At 37.7% G+C, this 12305-nt stretch overlaps 2 protein-coding genes across 2 annotated transcripts; both read left to right on the top strand.

Moving 5' to 3' along the window:
- The first annotated feature begins 8662 nt into the window (after positions 1 to 8662).
- LOC109160491 lies at positions 8663 to 9281 on the top strand. Its single transcript, XM_019308778.1, has 2 exons — positions 8663 to 8671; positions 8820 to 9281. The coding sequence occupies exons 1-2, from the start codon at positions 8663 to 8665 to the stop codon at positions 9279 to 9281; spliced, it is 471 nt and encodes a 156-aa protein (XP_019164323.1).
- A 1373-nt stretch (positions 9282 to 10654) lies between these two features.
- LOC109160490 lies at positions 10655 to 12190 on the top strand. The gene is made up of 3 exons (XM_019308776.1): positions 10655 to 11078; positions 11192 to 11385; positions 11525 to 12190. The coding sequence occupies exons 1-3, from the start codon at positions 10655 to 10657 to the stop codon at positions 12188 to 12190; spliced, it is 1284 nt and encodes a 427-aa protein (XP_019164321.1).
- Positions 12191 to 12305: the final 115 nt, after the last annotated feature.

Genomic DNA, 12305 nt, shown 5'->3' with positions numbered 1-12305 from the left:
TTCTCTCTACTCTCCTTGATTTCAAAAGAGAAAAATTCTGCCAACAATTCCGTAAAAACATCGGAGTGCTCAACTTGTGTTCTAGTTCGCCGGGCTTTGGGTTGGAGTGCTCGAACGCCAAAGTCGTAGTCCGTTTTATCCTGGGAGACTGACGCCACAACGATCCTAGCACCCTCGAGAGGTGGCGAATCGGTTTTAAGGAGAGTGTGTGTACACACGACTCGGGCTTCCTCTGCTTCATCTTTCTTCTCGTTGGATTAAAACCTCAGGTTAGAAACCCGTCTCTTGTTTATTTTTGTTCTTGGTTTCGGACCAAGTGGTGGGATTAATCTAAAGGATAGATTAAATCCTTTTACTAGTTTCGTACTAGTTGTGTTGGGATTAATTTCGTGGAAATTAAGTCCCGTGTACTAGTTTCGTACTAGTTGTGGTGGGATTAATTTCGTGGAAATTAAGTCCCGTGTACTAGTTTCGTACTAGTTGTGGTGGGATTATTTTGATAAAATAAATCCCTATTTGGTTAATATATATATATTGTATATATATGAAATTTTGGTTTCGTACCAAAATTGGTTGAAATTAATTTTTTATAAGTTAAATTCCATCTTTCGGGAAAAATATATATTTTATATATATATATTTTGTGTATCGATTTATTCACCAATTTCCAACATATATATATATATATATATATATATATATATATATATATATATATATATATATATATATATATATATATATATATATTATCATATTGTATTACGAATATGAATTTTAATGTAAAATTATAGTACCAATAGGAAAGTAGGAAACAATATATTCTATTAGGAATTGTATTACACTATTTTATAAGTATTAGAATATAAATTTTAACCTAGAATTATAGTACGAAAAGGAAAGTAGAAAACAATATATCTATACTATATATAAAAACAGAATCCTGAAATTTTAACTTCCCGCCCAATTCCTAAAAAATCTCTCTTCCTATAAAATATATTGATTTCTACTTTCCCATTCGTACAATAATTCTGCGTTAAAATTCTATTCTAATATTATAAAGTAGTGTAATACAATCTATAGTCTATAGTATATATAAAAACAAAATCCTGAAATTTTAACTTCCCGCCCAATTCCTAAAAAATCTCTCTTCCTAATAAAATATATTGATTTCTACTTTTGCATTCCGCCCAATTCCTAAAAAATCTATCTTCCTAATAAAATATATTGATTTCTACTTTCGCATTCGTACAGTAATTCTGCGTTAAAATTCTATTCTAATATTATAAAATAGTGTGATACAATCTATCTATACTATATAGAAAAAAACAAAATCCTTAAATTTTAACTTCCCGCCCAATTCCTAAAACATCTCTCTTCCTAATAAAATATATTTATTTCTACAATATTTCTTTGTTAAAATTTTATTGTAATATTATAAAATTGTGTAATACTATTCCTATTCTAATCAATATCTATTTTATATATCAGTGTTGCAAAAATCGTGTCGCTGGCCGCGGCGAGGAAGGCTGGAATCGGCCTCCTCAGCTGCCGCCTCGCCGGCTGAACCGGCCTTTAATTTTTTATTTTTTTTTTTAATTTGTAAAGTGTCAAAAGTTCGGCACGGCATAACTTTTGACTCCGTTGTCCGTTTTGGACAAATGTTTTTTTGAAATCGTGTATTTTTTCGAGATCTATCCACCGCAAATTGCCGTAGGCAGTTTGGCCCACCAATTTCTAAAAAAAAATACTTTATTAAAGAGTTTCTAAGAAAAAACTATGAGAATCTTATGTTTTATTAATGAATTTTTAAAATTTTTAATTAAACAATTGTCTCGTGCATTATTTAATAATCTTTTTTTATAATTGGTCAAATTATTTAATTATGGTAAATTTAGAAATAATTAATGATGGTAATATAAATCTTAGAAGAATATAGAATTGAACAATATTTAATTATTGTTATATTATTATTGTGACTCACGGAATACAAGAGTTAATGCCATTTTTGGTCCTAGACTTATTGGGGCATTGACACTTTTCATCCTCCATAATAAAAATTGTCACTTAGTAGCCACTGTTATTGATCGTTGGACAGTTTTGATCCTCCGTCAATGGCGCCGTTTGTTGAACGTGAATTAGAAGGGTTTTTTTTTGTCTTTTTATGTTCTAATCCTTGTATTTCTCCATCCATTGGTCACTGCTAGATCCATTTCTTCAAACTGAGGTTATCCGCTTTAGTCCTTTCTAACATTAAGAAACCATCTTCACCCAACTAACAATCACGAATTTTACATTTGACATCAATCTCAAGATAATGGAAACAAGTGCAGTTGGAATAGAAAGGGCGTTAGTCCATGCCTGTGAAAATTTTGTCGAGCATACAACATAACTAGCAAAGTCAGGAATATCACCCAACCCCTCCCTTAACCTTTCTGCATCAACTATAATAGGTATGCCCCTACTCTTTGCCTCCTGCACTACAATCAAAGCAGTCTCATGCAGCCTTCCATCTAAGTAGACAATATTTACTCCAAGCGTTGAAGACAATTTTGATTTGGGTATGTAGACCCTCAGATATCATGGGTGGATATCCTGGAGTGAAAATGCACGTGCAAGTTTTTTTTTTTTGGTTGTCAACAATGACATGTGTGAATGGTGAGTTTCCTCCTTTGGACACCACCATAAAAGATGTATCAACACCATCCCTTTCAAGCTCATCAAGTATTCTTTCGTCATGCGAGTCATCAGCAACCTTAGATATGATCCTTCGATTAAGACCAAGACGAATTTTATCATCCGGGTTTTATCAAAGCATTGCCAGTGTTACCACCTCCTTGAACCTCAAAGCTGGTGCTCCGAATTTTATCATCCGGGTTGGGGAATGAAGCTATAGCAACCAGGAAGTCAACACCGGCCATTCCAACACCTCAGACAATGCGATTTTTGGGGAGCGGCAGATTTCACATTTTCAGCTTGAAACTTCAATGAATTTCAGGTAGAATAACAAAGTTTTTGAGGTTGTGCACCAAGTAGTTGTGGTGAGAGAGAGAGAAAGAGAGAGAGAGAGATGGGAAGGATATTTGTGGTCAATATGGAAGGGAGGACTTACAGGTGCAAATTCTACATCACGCCATCTACAACTACAACTGCTATTTACCATAGGAGGGTTCACTGACCTGCTGCCCTCTCTGTTTCACCGGAACCAAAAACCACCGGTGAATGCCCCAACCTCGCCGGATCTGTTGCTGCACTGCCAGATCTGCCTTATTGGTCCGTCGCCGGAAGGAGTTACTGCCTCGTATGCTCGCCGCCGTACCCACAACTCGCTGGAGAAGAACCTCACTGATACTCACTACCGACGGTTACTACTTAGCCGCCAAGTCTCGCCATCTCGCCTCACAGGAGTCACAGCAGCGCTGGTCTAAACAAGATTAGAAGAATAAGACATAAAAAGACAGAAAAACCCTTCTAATTCACGGTCAACAAATGACTTCATTGACGGAGGATCAAAACTGTCCAACGACCAATAACAGTGTCTACTAAGTGGCAATTTTTATTATGCAGGATGAAAAGTGTCAATGCCTCAATAAGTCTAGGATCAAAAATGGCATTAACTCTGGAATACAATACAAGAATATTTAATTATGGTTATATTATTATTGTGCCTCACGACCATTATATACTAACAGTACTTGAAAAGAAACTACTACTAATAATAATAATAATAATAATAATAATAATAATAATAATAATAATAATAATAATAATAATAATAATAATAATAATAATAATAATAATAATAATAATATAATAATAATAATATAATAATAATAATAATAATAATAATAATATAAGTGGTAATAATAAATCTAAAAGTAATTAAGTGTTAATAATAATAGTAAGAATATTAACGTAAGAGTTGTAACATAGAATAAATTGTAATAATTAATAACTATAGTCTAGAATTAAATTTGGAATTGTCAGGAAAGATAAACGACCTCTGGTGAAATCAACTCTTAAATAATTATATATAGATTTAAATATTCTTAATATATTACAACAATTCCATTCCGTGCATTGCACGGGTGAAAATACTAGTTTTTATTAGAAAGAGAGAATTTTTAAAATTTGGACGGGAAGTTAAAGTTTAGGATTTTGTTTTTATATATAGTATAGAGTATAGATTAGAATAGGAATTGTATTACACTATTTTATAATCTTAGAATAGGCATTTTAACCTAGAAAACAATATATTTTATTAGAAAGAGAAATTTTTTAGAATTTAAGATGAAAGTTAAAATTCAGGATTTTATTTTTTTTATATATATAATATAGATATAGATATAAATTACAACAAAATATTCAACAACATTAACCATACGAATTTAAAACAACAGTACCCAAGAACAATTTAAAACCTGCTCTGACACATTGCGGTGAATAGGGGTGTGCAAACTTCGGATAATTTTCGGTTAACCGACTGAACTGACAAAATTCGGTTAACCGTTTTCGAACCTATTTTTTTCGGTTCGGTTAATGGTTAAAAGAATTTTAAAACTTCGATTAACGGTTAATTTGGTTCGAAAGGTCGGTTAACCGAAGTTTTATATATATATATATATATATATATATATATATATATATATATATATATATATATATATATATATATAAATACTAATTTGTAGTTATGGATGTTTGGAGTTTATAATTAATGTTTTTGTATATTTTGTTATGAATTTATTATGATATGTATTTTATTTTAATTGGATTTATTATTTTATGTGTTATTTTTAGAATTTTAAATTTTAGCTTTAAAAAGTTCGGTTAACCGAAAAAAATTTCGGTTCGGTGAATTCGGTAGAGCAAACTTCGGTTCGGTTAACGGTTAAAGGAAAAAAAACTTCGATTAATTCGATTCGATAAAACGGTTCGGTTAACCGATTAAACACCCCTAGCCGTGAACCAGAACCATGTTAACCCCACCCACAAAAACAAAACAAAAAAAAAAAAAAAACAAAAAAACAAAAAACAAAAAACAAAAAACAAAAAAAAACTACCCATCAAGTTTCAAAAATAGTCACCAACTTTACACAGACAATCCTAACTCTTTTTCTTCTTCTTCTTCTTTTTTTTTTTGAGGACTCTTTTTCTTCTTAACAACCGCAAACTTTGGCCTTTTATCAGCTTCACTTGCGAAGAATTATCCATCAAGCACCTCTTAAAAGAACAAATAACATCTCTATCAGCTACCTCATCTTATACTCCTTCTATGCAAGAACTATCCACCTCATGACATCCAAACCATTCCTACAATACGTACATTAAAGCATCAAAATAATCAAAAAGACTAAATAATGTAAATAACTGAAATGAAATGGAAAACTATAATATTACTTACATGATCATCATGGGGATCTTGACACTGATCAGGTAGTTAAGTTGAATGTACATCCTTCTCATAATCAACCAACAATCTAGAACAGTTCTTTGCAACCTTTGCATCATGCCATCATCACTCAAAGGCTGAGCACAGTAAAGGCAGCTTTCAGCACGTTCCTTCCTCATGGTAATTCTAAACAACATTTCCATTTCACATATTTCTTCCAGTTCTGTTGGAATCTCATCACTTTCCTAGGGTGTTGAGAATCAGACAACAACCAAACAATAATTGGAAAGAAAAAAAAAATTAAACAATTAATATTGAACAATTTAGGCTAATGGACAACATTCAATCGCACTATGAACATCTATATATTGAACATTAATCCCTAAAGATTCTATTACAGTATGAAGTTAGTGTCTGGGATTAAAAGGAAAGACGGAAGAATGTGTACATACATATAGGGGAACACTGCAAATTGTTTATTTATTTATTTGTAAAGACACTAAAAGAAATATTCTCAGAATATTCTTACACCAATTTTTTTTTATCTCCAACCCATTTACACCAAAATCTACATCAAATTTTATTCCTACACTAAAATAATTTATATTCTCATAAATTAAAAGTTTATATTTATACTTTTATTATTTTAATAAATTAATAAATTAATAAATTAAACTTTAATTATATTTTATGTAATTTTATTTTTAATTAAATTATATTCAATATTAGTCTTGTTTTAATCTTCTTGATGAGATCTTTCTAATGATATAATTTTTTTAAAATAATATACAATTTATGTTTAAATATTTAACAAAATATGTAAATATATAAAAACAAAAAAGGATACAAAAGCAATTATAAAAGAAGATAACGGGCAAATCCGAAAGAAAAAAAAGAAATCAGAAAATGGCGTAGATTCACAGTTCCGCGCCATATATGGTGCGGCACTGTTCATCAACACCAAATTTTTTGGTGTTTTGGCGTTCCATTGGAGTGCTGCTTTTGCTTCTTTACGACAAAAAATTTGACAATTTACCGTTTTGCCGTTTCTTTGGAGATGGCCTAATATCAATAATCCTCCCCCACATAATTAAACCAGCAAAAAGAAAGAAGTGGAAATCCCAATAGTTTAAATAATAAAGAATGAATTGAAAGCTCACATTGAAGGCAGTAAAAGCAACCTTGTGAGTAATAATACTGACTTCTAAACTACTAATAATAAGAACAGAGAATTATTGCATTTTATTAAAAAACCGTAGAGCATGTAAAAAATTAATAAGATTATAAGATTATCAACTCCACTAGAAATCAACATGTACTATAAACCGTAGAGTTATACTAATAATATTCACCTGGGAGTAAGCATTACTCCCTTGACAAATAAGAGCGCATCAGTACTTGTATGGGGGAATAGGCCGGAAGCAGAGACAAAAATAGAAAAGAATTGAACGAAAATTCTTTTTTTTTAATGGAATATTGTAGTGCCAGATAAAATATATTGTCCTATTGTATTAGGAAGAAGAATTTTAATGTAGAATTATAGTACGAATAAGAAAGCAGGAAACAATATATTCTATTAAGAATTGTATTACACTATTTTATAATGTTAGAATAGGAATTTTAACATAGAATTATAATACGAATAGGAAAAAGTAAAAAACAATATATTTTATTAAAAATTGTATTACGCTATTTTACAATATTAGAATAGAACTTTTAGGAATTGGACGGAAAGTTAAAGTTGAGGATTTTGTTTTTATATATAGTACATATTATATTTTAATATTACTCCATAATTTTTTTTTGAATACTCCGTAATTTATTATTAATATTTATAATATTGTATATAATATAATTAAAAAAATTAATAATAATTGTTATTTGTGATGCAAATTAACATACAATTAGAATAGTCACGGGTCATATGTTTATAAGCTCTAACGTAACGAGAGAGTGCTCCGCAATTTTCATTTTCTCCCTGCATCGTGATTCCGATCACCTCTCCGGTAGTGGACATCTCCTTCGATCGTGATCGAAGGGAGTAATCTCCCTAGGCTCTCTAGGGCTTTTTAATTTCTGTGTTTGGCAATGGCGATTCTATGCTTATTTGTTATCTACTGTGCCCTGGTGTGGAATCCATCGCATCTCCGTATGGATGTTTATCAATTAGAAAAGCGGTGTGTCGATCTGGCTTTGATTGATGAGGATGGTGGTGGTCTGGAGGCACCCGAAACGCGATCGGTCCCCGATGAGACAATCCAACACAATCTAGTGGGACGATTGCTCACTGACCGTCAGATCCGCTTTGAGCATATGCAGCATACGTTGGCTTCGGTGTGGAGACCGGTAATGGGCATGTACGCAATGGCTTTAGCAGAGGACCTTTTCCTGTTCCAATTTCCTCACCCGAAGGATCTTCAAAGAGTTATGGATGATGGGCCGTGGTCTTTTGAAAACCATCTGTTGATCTGTGCGCAGGTACCGCCAGACGAGCGACCAGAGGACGTGATGCTTGAGTCGGTCCCGTTCTGGGTCCAAATCCATAGATTGCCCGCGATGTATGCCTCCCCAGAATTCATCAACAAAATTGGGGATTACATCGGATCGTTCATAATGGCTGACCCTCTCAATTTCGGCGGGGCTTGGAAGAGTTTCTATAGAATTCGAGTGCAATTATGCGTGGCAGCTCCGATCAAGAGATGTATGAAATTGCTAAGGCGTGATGGCTCAATGCAGTGGATCAATTTTAAATACGAGCGCCTGAGCACGTTTTGCTACTACTGTGGCCTTTTGGGACATTCTGAGAAGTTTTGCAGGACTGCTTATGAGAAGGGTATTTTACTCGAAGATTATCCATACGGGGCTTGGTTGCGCGCGGGTCCCAGACGGCAGGTGAAACCGGTGGGGGCGAAATGGTTGTTGTCTCCGTCAAGCCCGGCAGGAATGGCAGCCACTCCTTCAGATGAACCTGCCCCGGCAGCGTTAGTACTAATGGCAGAAACAGAGGGCGTCCATGGGGATCTGAAACGGCGCCGGGAAGACAATGGGGAATCTAATAGTACCACTGGGGATGATGTGTTGATGGCTGACAGCTTGAAGATTAAGGAATTGGCGGGTCTGGCAGACCAGGCTCGCCGAGCCAAATGAGTCTCCTTAGCTGGAACTGCCGGGGTTTGGGGTACACGGTCAGTTCATGAACTCTTGGGCATTGTGTCCAAGGAACGACCCCAATTCGTCTTCTTAATGAAGACAAAGGCGACTGAATTTCGAATGGAGCAGGTGCGTATACAGTTAGGTTTTGAATGTAAAATTTGTGTGGACAGAGTAGGCCTCGGAGGGGGCATGGCGTTTTTCTGGAGGGACATGAATGTAGCATCTCTGATTAGCTACTCTAATAATCACATAGATATGGAGATATCTATTCCAGGGCGCCCAGGTTACGTGGGATCTCTTACGGCAGCTCAAGGGTAATTCATCTCTCCCTTGGATTGTCGTGGGAGACTTCAACGATATCGCTTGTCTGTCAGAAAAGAGAGGGGCCCATAGCCATCCATCGGCGCTTATCGAAGGTTTTAATGATGTGTTGGGGGAATGCTGTCTGGTTGATATGGGAATGACAGGGGGCCGTTTCACGTGGGTGAGCGGCCGGGGAACGGATGCGTGGGTGGAAGAAAGGTTGGACAGGGCAGTGGCTACGGTGGAGTGGTTAGAGATGTATGACGAGGCAGAGGTTAGAAATATTTATACTAATTCTTCCGATCACTTTGCTATTCTGGTTGACCTCCATACTGAACCCGTACGGACAGCTTTGCGGAAGTTCAGGTTCGAGTCGGCGTGGCTCTTACAGCCCAGTTGTGCGAAAGTGGTGAATGATGCATGGCTTTTGTAAAGTGGCATGAATTTCCAAGACCGTCTAGCTATCTGTGGTGAACGCCTATCAAAATGGGGTGGGGATTATCATAGACATTTCGGTGTGCGAAGCAGACAGCTCCGGCACACACTCGCCAAGCTGAAAGAGAACCGTACACCTCAGGCTATGACCACTTTTTTAGCAGCAGAAAGGGAGTTGGAGGAGCTATTGAAAGTGGAGGAAATTTTTTGGAAACAGCGGTCCAAGCAGCTTTTGCTAAAGCACGGCATTGCCAACACGAGATATTTCCACAAATCGGCCACAGCTCGGCGAAAACGCAATTCGCTAAACCGCGTAAGGGACCAGAATGGCGCTTGGGCTGAAGGCACGGCTATGCATTCCGAGATAATCAGGTACTTTGAACATATTTTCTGTTCTGGTCCGCGAAATGCCAATCTGTTTGACCGAGTCCGGGAACGCGTGACCGACGAGATGAAAGTCTCCCTGTCACAACCGTTCACAATGGCAGATGTTAAATCTTCCTTGTTTGATATGAAACCTGAGAAGGCGCCATGGCCAGACGGTATGTCACCGGCCTTCTTCCAACATTTTTGGCCTGTCATTGGGCACGATTTGTCCGTGTTTGTGTTACATTGTGTGGAACACAAGCACTTTCCACCGAAATTAAATGCCTCTAATATTGTCTTAATTCCTAAAAAATCTGTGCCGGAGAAAGTGTCGGACCTACGGCCAATTGCGTTGTGCAATGTGGTGTACAAGGTCTTAGCCAAAATGCTTGCCAATCGGTTGAAGGGGTGTCTAGCGCAGGTTGTTTCCCAATCTCAGAGTGCGTTTGTGCCTGAACAATTACTTACGGATAATATCATTGTGGCCAGGGAAATGGGGCACTATCTAAGGCGAAAAACCGGGGGGTCACAAGGGTGGGCTGCGCTAAAGCTAGACATGGCTAAAGCGTATGATAGAATGGAATGGCGCTTTTTGGAGGGCATGTTGCGGGCGTTGGGCCTGGATAGTCATTGGGTGGAAATAATCATGTTATGTGTCACCTCTATGAAGTACTCAATTATGGTAAACGGGGAGGTTGTGGGTTGCGTACACCCTACCAGGGGCATACGACAAGGAGACCCGTTATCCCCTTACCTTTTTCATTATCTGTGCAGAAGGTTTATCTATCCTTCTGCAATAGGCGGAAGCCCGAGGTGATATACATGGTGTGAGGGTGGCGCGGGGAGCCCCGGCCATCGGTCCTGGGACGCAACAAAACTGTTGTTTTTAAATATATTGAAGAGAACATCCGGGCTAGAATTGGGTTGTGGCAAAACAAAATCCTTTCTCGTGCAGGTAAAGAAGTTCTGCTTAAAAGCATAGCACAATCCCTACCGATTTTTACTATGTCGGTGTTTCTTTTACCTGTTCGTGTCTGTGACTCGCTGGAGAAGATGTTTAACCGGTATTGGTGGGGTGGTGGAGGTACAAGAACTCGGGGGATCCATTGGCTAAGTTGGGATAGAATGTGCATTCCCAAACCAAAAGGCGGGTTCGGCTTTAAGAGATTACATGATTTTAATATGGCTCTGTTGGCCAAGCAAGGGTGGCGGCTTTTAATTCATCCTGAATCACTCGTAACCCGTCTGTTAAAGGCCAAATATTACCCTATGACGGAGTTTATGGATGCGCAAATAGGGCAGAATCCTAGCTTTATTTGGCATAGTATTCTTGCCGGGAGGAGAGCTTTACAGTTGGGCGTTGCTCGTCGGGTGGGGGATGGTCGTGACACAAAGATATGGGGTTGGGAGTGGCTCGCTGGACCTGCAAGTACACAGTTACGCACCCCGTGTGTGGAACAGCTTCGCGAAGCCAGGTCCACAGCTTGTTGAACGAGAATGGGGGCTGGGATGTTGATATCCTCAGAGACATTTTTCATGTAGATGATATCCCCAGAATTTTGGCTACCCCAGTGAACAATCAATTTCGGGATAGTTGGCGCTGGAAAGGTGACATCCGAGGGTGCTACACGGTCCAACATGGGTATCGTTTGTTGGTCGGGGAGGCGAATCTGCAAGGAGACACTCACGGCTTTACGGCGTGGAAGGCTATTTGGGCGTTGCCAATCCCTCCCAAGGTAAAAAATTTCCTTTGGCGTTTTGCTCGCAATATTTTACCGATCCGAGAGGTGCTGCGTACTAAAAGAGTTTGCGGAACAGGTTTGGGGTGCTGTGAATGTGCGACGGGGGGAGGATGATTTGAGTTTTATGTCTTAGGTGATTGTGGGTTCTTTAGTGGATGAAGCAGTACGGTTGGCAATAGGCATCTGGACCATCTGGTTATCACGAAATGAAGTGGTATGGAATAATAAGCAACCTTCGGCTATGACAGCCCGTGCGCAAGTGCTACAGCTTCAATCTTGCTGGACAGAAACATATAAGGTTCAATCCACTGCCAGTACGCATGCGGTCACTTGGTCTCCACCTCCGAGTAACTTTATCAAATGCAACATTGACGCTGCATTATCAGGGGATGGTGCAAGCTACGGGGCGGTTGTCCGGGATTCCGAGGGTCAGTTTGTTGCGGCTAAATGCGGGCGTTTGGAGGGTGTAGTTGATCCTTACATAGCGGAGGTGCTTGGTGTCAAGGAAGCCTTGTTATGGCTTAGTTCGCAACATCGTCGCAATATCATTATTGAGTCTGATTGTTTAAATTTTTGTACAGCTTTTAATTCGTGTAGTTTCGATTTTTCGTGTGTTGGTCTTTTAGTGAAGCAATGTCTGTCGATTGCTAGTATCATGGAGAATGTTAGTGTATCCCATGTCAAGAGATCATCGAACCGTGTGGCTTACGAGTTAGCTCGGGCGACCGTTTCTATGGCTGGCTCAGAGGTGTGGACTGAAATCCCACCGGCTTGTATCATGCGATATTTGAATCAGTAATGAAAGTGTCTTTGTTCTGTTCAAAAATAATAATAATAATGGAGCATGAGACTCCCTTAGAACATCTCCAACCCACCAAACTCCAAATCATTTTCCGGGTTTCCAGTGTTTGGAA

The sequence above is a fragment of the Ipomoea nil genome, unplaced genomic scaffold (genome assembly GCF_001879475.1).
Source record: "Ipomoea nil cultivar Tokyo-kokei standard unplaced genomic scaffold, Asagao_1.1 scaffold2848, whole genome shotgun sequence".
Lineage (NCBI taxonomy): Eukaryota > Viridiplantae > Streptophyta > Magnoliopsida > Solanales > Convolvulaceae > Ipomoea > Ipomoea nil.
Note: the sequence above shows the minus strand (reverse complement) of the source record. Positions and strands in the feature narration are given on the sequence as shown.